At 38.9% G+C, this 15,111-nt stretch overlaps 2 protein-coding genes across 6 annotated transcripts in view; both read left to right on the top strand.

The window, feature by feature from the left end:
• Window positions 1–7,671, top strand: part of RFX3 (regulatory factor X3) — a 126,110-nt gene extending 118,439 nt beyond the window's left edge. For 4 of the 5 annotated variants that reach the window (XM_086769929.1, XM_086769927.1, XM_086769928.1 and 1 more), the window contains one exon: window positions 796–7,671. In XM_086769929.1, the coding sequence (XP_086626055.1) occupies window positions 796–1,034 (239 nt within the window). In that variant the 3' untranslated portion in view covers window positions 1,035–7,671. The remainder of the gene's footprint in view (window positions 1–795) is intronic. The other variant, XM_086769932.1, reaches the window with a different exon arrangement.
• A 6,120-nt stretch (window positions 7,672–13,791) lies between these two features.
• LOC104479762 (histone-arginine methyltransferase CARM1) overlaps window positions 13,792–15,111 on the top strand; it is a 74,705-nt gene continuing 73,385 nt past the window's right edge. The window contains exon 1 of the mRNA XM_086770717.1: window positions 13,792–14,121. Coding sequence (XP_086626843.1) covers window positions 13,944–14,121 — 178 coding nt within the window. The 5' untranslated portion in view covers window positions 13,792–13,943. The remainder of the gene's footprint in view (window positions 14,122–15,111) is intronic.

The raw sequence follows: 15,111 nt of genomic DNA, 5'->3' as shown, positions 1-15,111 counted from the left end.
CTATCTATGTAATATGCAGCATATAATAATGACTAAAATATTGTAGGTTTATTTTAAAACAAGAATGTATTTTAAAGATGTTTATTATTCACACAAGAAATATTCCAATTTTTACACAGAATTTAGTTGTATCTGATATGACAGAAGAGGGTAACACTGTGGGAAGAGAGACAGGAGTATGCCCTATGTACGTTGATCTGTAGTAAATGTTTTCTAAGTGAAGAAGGCATAATTGCATGCAAGTAGTTGTCAGATAACTTGTCAGTGAAGAGGATAGAAATAAATGAGTTCCTTATAACCTCTCAATGCCATATTTTGACGTGACTTCTTATACTGACTAGTTGAGTGATTTGGGGTGACTGGACCCCAGAATACTCAACTACTGTATATAAGAATGTATGTCAAAATTTGGGGTGAAGTCACTCCAAATCTCTTCACCTCAGTTTCCCTATCAGTAATTAAGAGTTCTTTTGTTCATCATGTCTTAGAGATGAGAGGCATTTTGCACTATGAACTTAACACTGTTTGTTAGAGACTGTTTTTGAAATTGCAGTTGTTTTTTTCCACGTACTGTATCAAGAGTGTGTAACTCATGTGATCAAAGCTGAGAGTCTGTTAACCTATTTGAGATAATAATTGACGTTTTCCATTAAAATTCTAAATTTTTAGTTTGTGCTTTATCAGACTGCTAGTCTTCTCTGTATTTTTGTATTTCAACTATTATTTGCAAAATAAAGGCCCCTGTATTAGATTTTTTTCCCTTCATGCTAGTTTCGTGGTGGTTTGTTTGTGCAGATGAGGGCAGTGAAGTTGAAAGTGAAATAGATGAAGAACTGGATGAAAATGGAGATCCACCCCCCAAGAGGGAGAAAACAGAGCTAAACCAGGCGTTCCAAGTGGGCTGCATGCAGCCAGTGCTTGAAAGTGGAGTACAGCAGAACCTCCTGAACCCAATTCATAATGAGCACATTGTTGCAACTACTCAGACTATCAGACAATGTAGTGCTACTGGAAATACATATACTGCAGTCTAATATGAAACCTCCCCCCCCGACACACCCTTTGGGTTTACTATGAAAAAAACATTAAAAGTCCGAAGGTCGACTGTTGTCAAATCTTAGCTGTGCTGAACGTTATTTTACTGGAGTTGTTAAATAGAATGAGTGTATGTATTTTGCCAGATCTGTTTAAAAAAAAGAAGAGATTTTTTGTAAACAGAATCATTTTACATTGGCCGCTCAATATGAAGAATTTTCTTAGTATCAAATGCAAGGAAGATTTTTGCAAAGCGTAATGTTAATGTTTTTGTCCTCTTATAATAATTTAAATTTTTTCATAGTTTTTAAAAATATTTTACTGTTAATTATTAGTTAGGATGATGATTTCATATACATAGGTTTGTAATTAGATGCACTTCTGTGAAATATCAAAAGAACTATTTTATTTGATTTACACTGGAGGCATACTTATTTGACAGCAGATGTATCAAATTTGTTATAAAAGGTGCTTTTCATTGGACAACTAAAAGACACTATTTTGATAAAATTGTGAGTATTCAGGGGGAATTTTTGTAATAATGCTGGAGGGTTAGGAAGATCTTCTAGTTTCTTTCTGTGAGAAAGAAGCGAGTTTAAATGACAGAATTGTAACAGAATGTGGTATGTGTACATCATAAACGTACCTAATTATCTGACCATCATGTAATCAATGCAAACTTCCTTTAAAATCAACAGTTCCAGATATTATTTGCAGACCAGTTCCTCTATTTTGAAGACTACTGATTCTATAGGTTGGGCCACTGAACAGGTGCTTTTGGCTGTTGAGTGGTACTGTAGTTGTTAGAAACTGAAGCTAAAAAAGAAGTGACCTGATTATTATTGTTAATTTTAAGTGTACGTGCTACTTATGCTGAACTGGACATATGGGAAAATATTCCATTTGGATGACTTTCTTGTATTCCAGCTCTTTTCCTACTAGTGGTTCAATCTGCTGCTCTTAGACAAGATGATTTATAGAATGCAAGGAATGTAGCAACCTGCATTATTTTCCTTTCAAAAATATTTCCTTGTTGTTAAAGTGGATTTAAATTTTTACAAAAATTAGATAAGGCAGTGTAACTGGCACACCTCACTTGTACTTATTCCCAATTCTGTAGAATTTGAATAGGTGGCTAGATGGACCATTGCCATTTAAGAATGTACATCAGGGATCATTGTACCTCGGCTATTACATGGTGCCTTAAACAGAACTGAAGCTAAGACTTAGTACTTTTTGTTATTATTAGCTCTTAAATTAATTCAACAAGGTGTGCCTGTCATTTTCAAATTCCCTAAGAAGTAAGGACAGGTTACATAGCCTTCAAAAGAATAAAAGGACTTTTTAATTATTAAATGATTTTAATATCCCTCTTAGAATGACAATAAACCTATTTTTTTCTCATTTCTAGCTGGATTTCACTTTATTACAAAAAAAAATTTCCTTGGGAATTTGGAAAGCAAAACTAGCTTTAATACCAACTTAAAATGTCAAAATAGATTGACCATAGTTGCAAGCATGATTATATATTTTCTAAACCCTTACCTACTTTTAATTTTAAAAACTAAAAAGAAATAAATGCAGGTACATAATGCAGTGCATGTTTTCTATATTTTATGGGGTATCAGCCAGATATGGCATTTTAATGGTTAAATAATGACAGTTTATAGAGACTATATTAACTGACATTAAACAACTCAAATTTTTCTTCTTAAACATTTCATTATGCAGACACATGAATTTGCTACACTAAAACAGTGGAATTAAATAAACAAAAAAAGCCAAAAAGTGAAGGAGAGCACAAAAAGGTCAACTTTCCAGAAAAGACTATGTAATAAAATTAGAGCTTATTTTATTTTGGTTTATCTGATGTGTCTGAAAATGACTTTAAAATCATATATACCAAATGGGAGAAGAGCATGTAAAATGAACAGCGTATTTATAGCAAACAAGTTTGTTGCTAGAGTTTACATATGCTCCAAATACAACTGCACATCAACTAAAATTTCCTAATATTATTGGTGTACAAATTTAAATTTTAATTCCTTTGCAGAACTGGGAGGCGAACCCATCCTGCTCATTCTATGGAGGCATAATTCCTACTAATGTCAGTAGATGGCTTTTGCCTCAGTAAAAAGTGAAAGTGAGGTTTATATTCATTATTTCTAAACTCATAAATGCACTGAATCTCATTATACATTTTGTTCTCACATATATTGCTCAGTGTGTCCTGATTTTTTTTCTTGGAAATCAGCACGTCTGTACCCTTCACCAAAAATGCTAAAACTAAGCTGTGATAATATTTACTCCCCTTCATTGTGCATTATAAGATGTTTACAAGTAAAATAAAGTGAAATAATTCAACATCTTTTTCATTTTCAGCTTTTTTTAATACTGTAGTACTTGTTTTAATTTTTGTGTTGACAGATGTATAATGTTTTATTATTATTGTCCTTTCTTGGTTTAATGTTGGATTTATTGTTGCTGAGAAAAGAGTACGATTGTAACAGGTAATTCTAGATTACTAAAAGAGGTGGGACCTGAGTATCTTTCATTATTTTGCTCCCCACTCCACTCAGTTGTTCACTGTTTACAAAGTGCAAAACAAAATTGAACAAAAATCTGAATACAAAAATGGAAGGTATTTTATAGCTTCTAAAAACAATGAGTTATCAAAACAAATTGGAACTATCCTAGGTTCAGAAAACTGAATGGTGTCTATATTCCTGTGCTTAAGTTCTGAAGATTACGCCAGACTTTTTTAGAACAAGTATGTTGCTGTAAGCTGTGTTGTATACTTACAGGTTTGGAGGTCTTCTGTTTTATTTTTACATTTACTGAAATTTTAATCAAACACTTAGATAAAACATTTTGCACACTCTTGCTATTTAATAGATGAGGTTAGTAACCATTAAACTACAGAGATACAAATACCTCAGTCCATATTCTATAGTGTGTATCATGCGGTTGCATTGCCATACCAGCTCTGAAGTCTGTTGTTAGTGCTCTGGAGAGGTGCAGCCTGTATCCACAGGGTAGACATTAGGAGAGTCGATATGGTTTATGTGTTTTATCTAATCTTGACATGGAATCAAAAATAATTATTTTAGAGGCCTTTCCCCCATTAGCACAAGTAGCACAGTGAACAGTGTGGGGGAATGGGTATTGCTGAACTACCTTTTCAAAACACAGGGCCCAATTTTCAAAAGTTGTATATTTATTACAATTTTTTTGTAGATTTTCATCTTTCTCATGGTAAACCAGTTTTAAAGCCTTTTTTTTTTCTGTTTTCAATTATTCTGTGTTTTGTACTTGTACTGTAGCATGCTCTAAGCACCTTCTTTTAAAAAAAGTTCCATAAAAATTTGGAAAGTAGATTTTAAATTATTTACCTATAAAATTATGATTTGCAGCATTACTGCTTGTAGTTTAAATATAAGACAATAGATAATGTTCTGTCATTCAGGAATGTATAGCTCTATATACAAATTTAATTTAAAGCGAGGTATTTTTAAATAACTGAAACACTTCTTTTGTTCACTTTGTTTTCCCTAGGAGAAATGTTCTGATATCTTTGTCATTCTCATCAATTGACATGTGCACTGTTTAGAAAAAAAAATTTGTATTAGAGATGCATTGCATTCCAATTTAATTCAGAATATTTTTACAAAATAAAAACAACCATTCATAGCCATAAAGTGCTGATGAAAAATAAATTTATATATTTAGTAATATAAGTATGATTTGGTACTTATATACAACAATAATTTCAGAGTTGAAAACATTCAAGAGAGCAGTATGAATTTCTGAAAATTGGGCCCTTGTCTCTAACAGGACATCCACTTTGTATATGGTTTAAAACAAATCAATAAATGGAATTCTAGTATCTCTGCTAATTTGTTTGGTGATTTAAGACAAACAAAGAATAAAAACTGGAATAGAAGCATAAACACACAGTGCTTAGTTCTAATATTAGAAAATTAATTTGATATAATGCCTTGCATTAACCCTTTGAGCATTGTAAGTAACATGATGGGAACAAAGCTTTTTACATAATTTAATTAGTCCATTGAGCGTATATTTTGAAATAGCTGATAGTGTTGTAAAATTTTTTATATTATTTCTAAAGTAAATACTTGCATACTATACGGGAATGCTTTTGTTATACGAGGCTCAATAGATAGAGGCAAAATGTTCACTGCCATTGATGTGTACTGTCTCGCAGAAAATGGTACTTCAGGTCCCTTGTTTTCATAATTGCATAAATACATGAAGAAAATCAAACATATGCTTCTACAGATAGGAAGTTGTCTACTTTAAGATGCCTTTAGAAGATAAAGGTTTAGAAAATATATTCAGACTATTTTGAAAATCTCCTGAGGTAAGTTAGTATTGGAATACCTGGTACTGGAGAAGAGAACTTTTAGGATTAAAAGTAGGCTTTGTGAAGAAAAATAAATTTTGCAGAATATTTGGTGAGTTTTGCATTTAAATTTTTGGCAGTGTTTTTGATGAACAAGAACAAAAAGTGCAAGTTATATTGATATTTCTTTTAAAACTCAGTCACTGCAATAATGATGAGATAAAAGATTAAGACATTTTATTAATCTTCATCTACAAGGGTACAGTTTGGGTAGCTCTAACTGAAGGCCAGAATTTTAAAAGCAACCTAGAAATTGCACAACCTTTTGCCATTTTAAAAGGCCCCTTTGTTCTTACAAATACTGCTTACAAGAACAAGGAAACAAGTGTAGTAGCAAGTACAGATTCTTTGAATTTACAGATAGAAATGCCACCTTACTAAGTGAGATTACAATAAATTTTCTACTGATTTCTCCAGTATCAATCGGTCAGCAAACGCGAAGTGCAGCTGTACTTATTTAAGTCTAGCTGAGGGGAAAAAAAGGGTCTTATTTTAAGTTATTGAATGGAATTAGATCAGTAGTATAGTGCAAGTAAGTTGTAAAAATTTTTAGTCAGTTAATAGAAATTAATGCATAATAATTAACAAAAATGCAATACTCAAAGGGTTTTAATTTAACAACTTTTTTTATCATAACTTACTGTAAATGCTTCTGAGTTTGCATGCCTTGGTCATTGCTGCTAGTGATTTTATGTGCCAGTAGACCTGAGTTTAATTTACCGGTTTAACTAAGAAATAGTAAAAGCCACTTACAAAGTGACTGCCTAGTGTTTGTTTGAAGTAAAATATGCCTTAGTTTGAAAATGAACATTTAAAGTCTTGTTTTATTCCGATTTTTTTCCTTTTCCTGTTGAAAAAAAATAAATTAGCATTTTGGGATTGGAAGCCCTGAGTAGTTAAATATTTGGTAAGAATTGTTCTTGAAGATTGCTCATTAAGGCTTGAATTCACTGTAGAAAAGAAAGCCTGGGACAAGCCTACGAGCATCAAATAAGCCTCACTTAAATCTAAATCAGGAAATTGTTATTTTTATGTTCTTAAGCACTTTCTTTAGTATGGTGCAAACATCTTACAGGAGTTTTCAATTCTGGATGAATTTTACTCTGAAATAATAAATGTCTTTGTGAGAGGAATTGAGACTTCAGAGGAACAACCTCACATGGATTGGTATTTACCAGGAACTCACTTCAATTATTTTTGACTCACTGATACCAGCAAAAGCTTCTTACGCAAAGAATACTTAAAGGGTTCCCCAAGTAAAGTTCCCTTCAATATAATATTAAAGTGATCACCTTGTATTTAAAGATCCACCTTAAAGTGACTCAATTAAGCAAATTAAAACATGCTAGGAAAATACAACTTTGTACCAAAGCAAGTTGCCCATCTCCACTCATCTTCACTGAAAATTTGGATTTCCAGTTAATACCCAATGAGGCTATTAAAGAAACTTTGAGTGCCTTTCAAAAACTTGGAAAATTGTGCCTGAGTTGGTAAACTTTAATTAGGTTAATTCTAGAGCTACCAATCAGTAATTTTATCATCACTCAGGGCTTTCTTACCTTCTAGGAAACTTCCTTTGTTGTGTTTATTTTATACTCTATTTTTTTTAAGTGCCATCATTTAAATTTCACTTAGTAAGTGGCAGATTACATTATTCAGTCCCACAGCACAGAAACATCATAACACTAGGATATATTCAAACTTTTATTTTCCAGTTGGCTGAATATATTATGTAAATGAGGTAAGCAACTTTTTGTAGATTGTATGTGTGACATAATGTAATGTTCTTTTCCAGTTTTTGGACTACAGTTGAATATACTTTTTAATTATTTAAAGAAGACATCTTTACAGAATAACGTGATGGTTTTTTTGTATAATGTATTTGATTTTGTAAATACGTATTTCCTGATGTGATTTTTGTGAGAAATGCTGAATCTTTTAGTATATGATGTCCTCTCAAAACTGGCAGGAGCTAAATAATAGTTTGTGGGCAATTTGTATTGTGTACTGTACAATAACTGGGGAACTTTTATAATTATAAAAATATATATTAACTTTTAGTGTGTTGTTTAAAAAAATGACTGGAACATACTAAAGACAGTAGGATTTTTCTGAATATTTCAGACTTGAACTCAGGCTAGCTTTCTTGTGTTTTTCAAAACAAAATTGTGTCTTGTCTTTTAAAATCAATAAATCTTTTCTTGTTACAAACATATCTGAATTGCTTCAGTTTTTATACAGTCAGATATTTTTGATTGTGGTAGTATTGATTTTGAGAGAAAAATTATTTCAAATTATGCCTTTTAAAAAAGACTGCAATTATTTACTTAGCAACAACAGAACTAAGTAAAGAGTGTGTCTCAGACTTGAAAAGAAACTAATATTTTGAATAGCCAATTTAAATAAGCAGCTGTCACATTTCCAATAAATACAGACAGTAATATACTTATTAAATTTAACATTGTCAGTGATTTCCCATTACAGATTTAGCTAGTTAACAGTTGTCAGTGAGGGGGCATGCAGACTTGGCCTCTAGGAATTAGTGGTGTGAATTCATTACCAGCAGAACCTACTTCAGCAAGTTTTGCTGTAAATATTCTGCAGTATGCTAATTCATTGGCTGTTTTGGCAGTTTCACAAAATACAGGCAAAGGCCTAATCTTACTGGGTCATATATCTTATAGGTCCCTAGAATAGTGTTACAGGCACTGTTTTATATAAAAAAATGCAGAATGTTATTTTAACTGGGGAGGACCCACCAAGTAATAGATGCTAGCATCTCGCAATGACTGTTGGATACCAAGATAAACAGGTATTTCACACAAAACTGTGGTAAAGATAGAAAAGCTGCATCCTAAAGCTTATTTCTCTCAGCATGTTCAGCAGTAGGTTATGGTCCCGTCATTTCCTATCCTTTAATTTCAAATAAAGACCAAAAGCTCAGTAGAGTACAATACTGGTTCCTGCAATGTATCCTCCCAAAAAAGACTATAAATTTTCTACATGAGCAACCAGTCACACCTGTGTTTACAGAGTACTCATGATGGGTTTGCTAATCAAGACTAAGACTTCATTTCCTAGCTAGTGCTTTGCTGAGGCTAAATAGGTCTTGTTCCAGCACCCATGCACAGGAAAGCAGTCTGTAGAGGCACATCTCCCTCTAGAGAGATCTCACACCAGCTAAGAGTTGATATAGCCAACCAGCTACATTACTCAGTTCTTTTCCACTGACAATGTTACCAGGAAGACCCTGCAGAATTCAAGCTCTGCTGCTGGTCATATTAATTAAAGTGGTTTAATTAGTTAATGAATGGAAGTTTAGTTCACCATCCCAAAGTACTGTGATCCAGACCTCAAAGCAGGAAGCATAACTGAAATGTACGAGAAATCTGGAAATACTGGGTACTTTAACAAAACTCGAGTGTAAGAAAGGTTGTAAGTGAACCTTATTTTTATTACTTCTGTAAGGTCATTTTCTGCACGATGTTAATTATATCAAATAAGTACGATATATTCCATATTGATTTTAAGTGTATTTAATTTAACTTAAGTATTCATTTCAGTTATGTAGGATATCATACAGCCTGCAGCAATCTAATGTGCATCAGTTGTTAGTTCCATATCAAGGTTCATGCCAAAAGCCACCTGAAATAGAAGCCAGCTATTTTTCCACAAAGGTGTCTGACCAAGGCAAGGAAGAAACCTTGATCCATTTCTGGCACTGTTAACAGTATGCTAGAGAGAGTTTTTACTCTGATTTGATTCTGCGATCTCATTCCAAACTTACATAAATGCCATTGTATATGTTCTTCTCCAATACCTAAATTAATCTAAGCAGTAGGACTGTTCTATTAAAAAATAAAACAACCCCTCCTTGACCACAGTATGCTGCTGACAACAGTTTAGTTTAAGTAATTTTACAAGCAGAACTGTTCTAGTAAGAATCACTCTGCATATAGGCATTTTCCACTGGCACACTGTGCACAAAATCTGCTGCTGCTTTCATTATCAGAGTTTAGGGCTGATGTAGTAGGTCACTACGTATTTAGTAACTAGTAGTTAATAAATCAGACATACTTTCACAAGGAATTGTATATAAAGTAGCTTTTGTTAGCAGTTGCAACACAGCATTGAATTTACTGGCCCATGTGAGTGACAGGGTGACTTTCGCTCAGAAGGGTAGCAATCACTTTATCCTTTTATTTCCCTGGTTTTCAACAGTTCCTGATGCCAAAGAAAACTTTAGATTCCCCTTCTTCCTCCAGTTTCTCCCAAGAAGGCCAAACAGTCAAAAGCTAAAGATGCCATAAGTAACGCTGCAAGGAAATGGGACAGCCCTAGCCTGGAAAACCTACTTTCCCTAGCAAAGGGAGGCTTGGAGCTAAAGTTGCATGGGGTGCTCCCCAGGCTCTTGATGGATCTTTTCACTGGCTTCAGGGTCACAGAAGAAAGACTTCTATCTGCAATCCACCAGTGACCAGCATGATATCAAAGTCGTTTCAGGCTGACAGCATGACATAGCATTTAGTAAAGTTGTCACTTCTATGTTGCTCAGCTGTTGGAATAAGGACCCCACCTAACTCATGGATCTTAGCTCTGCATGAAAGAGACTCCCTCGAATGCTGCTTGTTTTAGAGCTCAGATAGAGCTGCCTGATGCTTTCCCTTACATTTGTTAGGTGCAGCTGTTTCCTTGCTATAGGGTCAAGGCAAACTTCCCTGAAAGGACTTTGAGAGCGTGTGAGTCTTAGGGACACACGTGTGACACATAATAGCTTTTGCAACCACACTTATCCTCAAAGCTTTCAAAGGTGCATTTTTTTTTCCCACAGGAAGGAAGCACTGAAGAGTTCTGAAGTTACTTTGTCTGTATTATGTGAAATACAAAAAAGTTTTATCCATAAATGTGGCTAATCATGAACACATAAAAGGTATCATTCCCTTCCTGTGGACTTCTGGTCGAGGGTCCATTTTGTGTGTCTCTGGAAAGCATGATCCTTCTATCTGTACACTTTACCTCCACCCACTTACTCTGGCAAATCCAAATCAAATTTATGCTTCCGCTACACCAACTGCATTACAGGTAGACAAGAAAATGTCCTGTTGTGGGATGTTTCTGCTGACAAAATTTCAGAAGTATCTAACAATATACATGGTGAATAATACACTACAGTTAAGCTTTTTTATCCTTTTCCTATTGAAGTTAATTTAGTTGATTCAAAATTCCTGAGTGTTTGAGTGGACTTTTTTTAAAAAATAAAAAAGTGGTCAAGTAGCTAATCCATTTTATGCAAAGCTTATTGTGATGTCTGGAAGAGAAATAACTTTTCTTATTTAACACCACCAGATCCTATACCTTTAAACCCACTAAGCAGGACTGTAACTGTGGTTGCTCTTTACTGGAAAAGCAATGGGGCACTGCAGATACAGCAGTCCTGCTGGAAAGGATTGTGAGATTCTAACATAATTCTGTGTTACAGCACTTGTCACATTCTGAGGTGGGTTTTGTAAACAGAATTCAGTTGGCTGGCAAAGGGACAGGGTATGACTCTGAAACAAATCATGGTTGATCTGTTCTAGCCTTCAGTGTCAAAGAAGCAGCTTAACTGTAATATTTAATAGACTATATTGTTGCACCATTAGACTTAAGTTTGCTTCAGATCTCTAACTATGAAATGCTTGCTTTAGCAAGAGATATTGAATACTTAGTGGTTACAGTATCAGTGAAGGACTAGTCAGTAGCATTAATTTCATGCCTACAGATACTGATGCCTTTGTTTATAGCCAATGAAAGACAAAACTGGATTAAAAACTGTTTTCCTATTACTTCCACAGATCAATTTTGAAACAAAAATGGTGTATTCTACACAATAACGCATTCACAGTGAGGCAGCAGTTTCAGGTGAGCAACATCTTGAATAGTATTTCCAGTTAAATTTTGGTGGAATTCACTATATGAGGGATATAATAGTGTACAGTTTGAGCATTACCCCTTGAATTTATTTCTTTGGATTCTTGAATAATACAATAGTTTAAAGAGGCTGATGGAAATCTGTATAGGAAAATTATCAGAAAGTACAAAGGCAGGACATAAATAGTTGAAAGTTTTTTCTTTGCTGATTCATGTAACAATTCAACATGTGCATTAAAGGCTACAAGGAACAGTCAAAAGTTCCCTGTCTTCTGTAGCCTCAGCTCACACTAGCTGTTATCACTCAAACTTTTAGGAATACACACTTGAGTTTTTTTCAGATACATTGTCTTCTGTTGAACTTGAAAATTAAAATTACTTTATGTTTGCAGAAAATAATTTGCTCTGTATATGTTTGGCAAAGGGCTGTAAAGCAGAAATGATCTCAAACTTCTTACCTCCATGCCCCCCCCCCTGCCCCCCAATAAAAGCACATATATTTCGTTCAGAAAGCAATATCTTGCTACATCACACTGACTGTTGCAGCCAAAAAGTACTGTACTGGAGCCACAGCCATGTAGATGTTCAATGGTTTGATGGTAGCACTTGAAGCTAAAAAGGAACCAAGGCTGCAAGTGGAAACTGAGCTGGTAAAAGCAGCAGTAACTATTGCCCCAACTGGAGAGGCCTCTTCTGTAGGACAGTGTTTGCCCCTTATGGGTGTGAGAAGCAGTAATGCTGCTGAGGACTAGGTGGTCGCTGGCACACCTCTCCTGAGGTGAGGTAGTAGTCCAGTGAAGACAGTGGTATGAAAAAGGTACTCTTCTGTCTCTTTGTACACATGAAAAAAATATACCCCTCCAAACTACCCTTGCCATCTTCTTTTTCAGACCGTTGTGAACAACAGCAACATCATGCCTGTTGCTCCATTGTATTACTGGTGTGTCATCAGGCCCTCACATCTGTAAGAGGCAGAATCTATCTTTGTGACACTTTCATGCTTATCCATTGACTTCTACAACTCTTAAATCTGGCATTTGCCCTATTTTTCAGCTACCTATAGAGATTTTCCTCTGGAATCAACAAAGGCAGTCTTGCCTTACTTGTATTTATTAAATATTTCACTGCAATGGTGAATTTGACAGCCCAGAAATCCCCATTATTTGGCCTAGAGGTTAGTTAAGTGTCTGTGGATTTGGCTTTGGGTACAAGCAAACCAGCTGTGCACACAGTGTGTGCAGTAAGCTATGCATGAACACCCAATGAGATATGCAGTGCCTTATTCCTCCCTTAGGCAAGGGTAAAGAACATCAAATTCCTTCACAGAAGAATCAAGAGGTGATACCTCACTTTCTTTCGCAGAAAGGGTCACTAAATCAAAGCAGAGAACTGTGCTATTGCAGTGACAGAATTCTGTATAGACAAACAACCCCAGTCATTAGTGCAAACACAGGTTCAGCAACATGTATGCCCCTTCAGTACTTTTTGTAGTTTAAGTCGCTCAGAGGAACAAGCCTCTGTGTAGCTGGGAGATCACCTCTTTGGACAAGGCCGTTCTCTTAACACAGTTAGGGTGGGTACATTTGCTTCCTTTGCAGCCAGCTAGACAGGACAGCCCAAGTCCAAGCATTTGGGGCCAGCGAACATTACTGACCTAAGTATTACAATAACCTCTGGAAACTCCATGAGCTGAGGCCCATTTAAACTTCATACAGGATTTTTAAATGCAGAGCACTTCTCAAATATTAATTAATTAACCCTCACAGTGTCTCTTTGACACAAGACACATACAAAGTATGGAAAAAAGTCATACAGAAGCATAGAAAAACCAGGGGGGTGGGTTTACCCTTCTACAAGGACGGGGCAGGGGGAACCCACCAACCCCACCTAGAATCAAACCACCCAACAAACCAACCAAAACCACCAAGGAAAACTTTGACAGCCAAATAGCGGCACCTACTGCCTAATATTACAGCCACACACCAACGCTCTTAGAAAATAAAGCATTGGGGTAAACACCAAGGAGGGAAAAGCCAAATTGTCTGGGCTTTAGCGGAACCTTCCCCTTAAATCGCTGCCGCAGACTTCTAGTCCCGGCGCGAACACGAGGGCCGCCCGTAAGCACGCGGGGGCTGCCGTTCCCCACCAGCGGTGCCGGGGCCCCGTGCGCTCAGCAGGGGCCGGCAGGAGCGGCGGCGGCGGCGGGAGGGCGTCGCGGTGTCACCGCCCCCCCAGCGCGGCAGCGGGCCTGCGGGCCGCCAGGCCGGGAGGCGCCGCTGCGGCCGGGAGGGGTCGCTGCCCGCCCCGCTTCGCGTGTGCGGGCACGGTGAGGTGAGGTGGCTGCGGAGCGCTCTGGGGGCGGGGGTGAGGCTGGGGTGCCGATGCGGCGGGAGGCGGCCGAGCCGTGGACGTGGTCTGTCGGCGAAGTCCTTCCCTCAGCGGGTCTCCTTCCGCCGCAGCCGGTTTCCCCCGGGCTGGCAGGAGGAGGAGGAGGAGGAGGCGGGAGCAGCAGCAGGGCCGTCAGAGTCCGGCTCGTCGGGCAGCAGCCGCCGTTGGCGGGACGGGCGGCGGGATCATGGCCGCTCCGTCTCCGCACGCACAGCAGCGGCAGCAGCTGCTGCGGTGCGGTGTGAAGCTGCTCCTGGCCAGGGAGGAGCTGCCGGCGGGGCTGCAGCTCGCCAGCCCCAGCCAGAAAGCCTTGCAGCTGGAGGTGCAGCCGGGAAAGGAGGACGCGGACGTGACTGTGACAGACGGTTAAGTACCGAGCCCCGCCGCGCCGCCGCCGGCCGCCCCCCACGGCCTCCTCCTCGCGGCGGGGGGACACCGGCTTCGCCACCCCGGGCGGCCTCCGCTGTCCACCTCCGCCGGGAAGCGGCCGGCCCTGGAAGGCGCTGGGCACTTCTCGTTGACGGCTCGGGAGGGCAGAGACCCCGGTGCCCGCCGGGCTGTCAGCGCCGAAAGTAGGGGAGCGAGGGACTGCCGCCGCCTTCCCTCCGCGCCCCCGCGGCCAGGTGCTAGTAGCAGCCGGGCGGCGCGTCCCGGACCGTTAGCGACCGTTAACGGCTGGGGTGGCTCGAGGCGCGGCCGCGTTTCTGCCGGTGTGGGTCGGCCGAGAGAGGCGGGGGGGGCGAGGGGGGTCGGCCCCTGCCCCGGCGGTATCAGTGCAGCCCTTGGAGCCGTGCTGGCTGCTTTCCTCGGGCATGGCGGGCTCTGGGGTGGCGAGCGGGTGGAGGAGTAACAAACCCGGCGTGAGGGGTCGGCCGGCTCTCATCTGCGGGGCCCTGCAAGGCGCTGCCCCCGTACAGGTTTCCCCGCTGCTGTCACCGCCTGGTCAGTGGGTCTGAGAAGTTGCTCTGTCGGGGAGAGGTACAAACTGGCATGTCAGAGTCATTTTTCCTTTCTGTTCCTGAGCGTTGTTGAGTTTGTAACTTTAGCCAGGGATGGTTAGAAGAGGTCTTTCCCCCTTATCTAAAGGACGAGGTCTTGATTTCTTCCTACGAAGGCAAATAGAAGAGACAAAATAACGTAACTGGAAATGGGAGGAGGTTAACGAGCTACTCTGTAGTTGTATGAACAGCAACGCTATGTTTGCATGAACAGCAAAGAGCTACGTTGTTTTTTTCTGCGGCTGCTGCCAGTTGGGCAGCTGTGCCGAGAGGGCAGCGGGGCCCAGCAGTCTCTCGGGATGCGCTATGCTACTGGGAAAATCCCAGCCAGTCCAGAAGAAGGGCAGGGCGTAGCTC

Source organism: Chlamydotis macqueenii, chromosome Z, assembly GCF_036417535.1.
Source record: "Chlamydotis macqueenii isolate bChlMac1 chromosome Z, bChlMac1.mat, whole genome shotgun sequence".
Lineage (NCBI taxonomy): Eukaryota > Metazoa > Chordata > Aves > Otidiformes > Otididae > Chlamydotis > Chlamydotis macqueenii.
The sequence above is the reverse complement of the archived record's forward strand: the minus strand, read 5'-3'. Positions and strand labels throughout refer to the sequence as shown.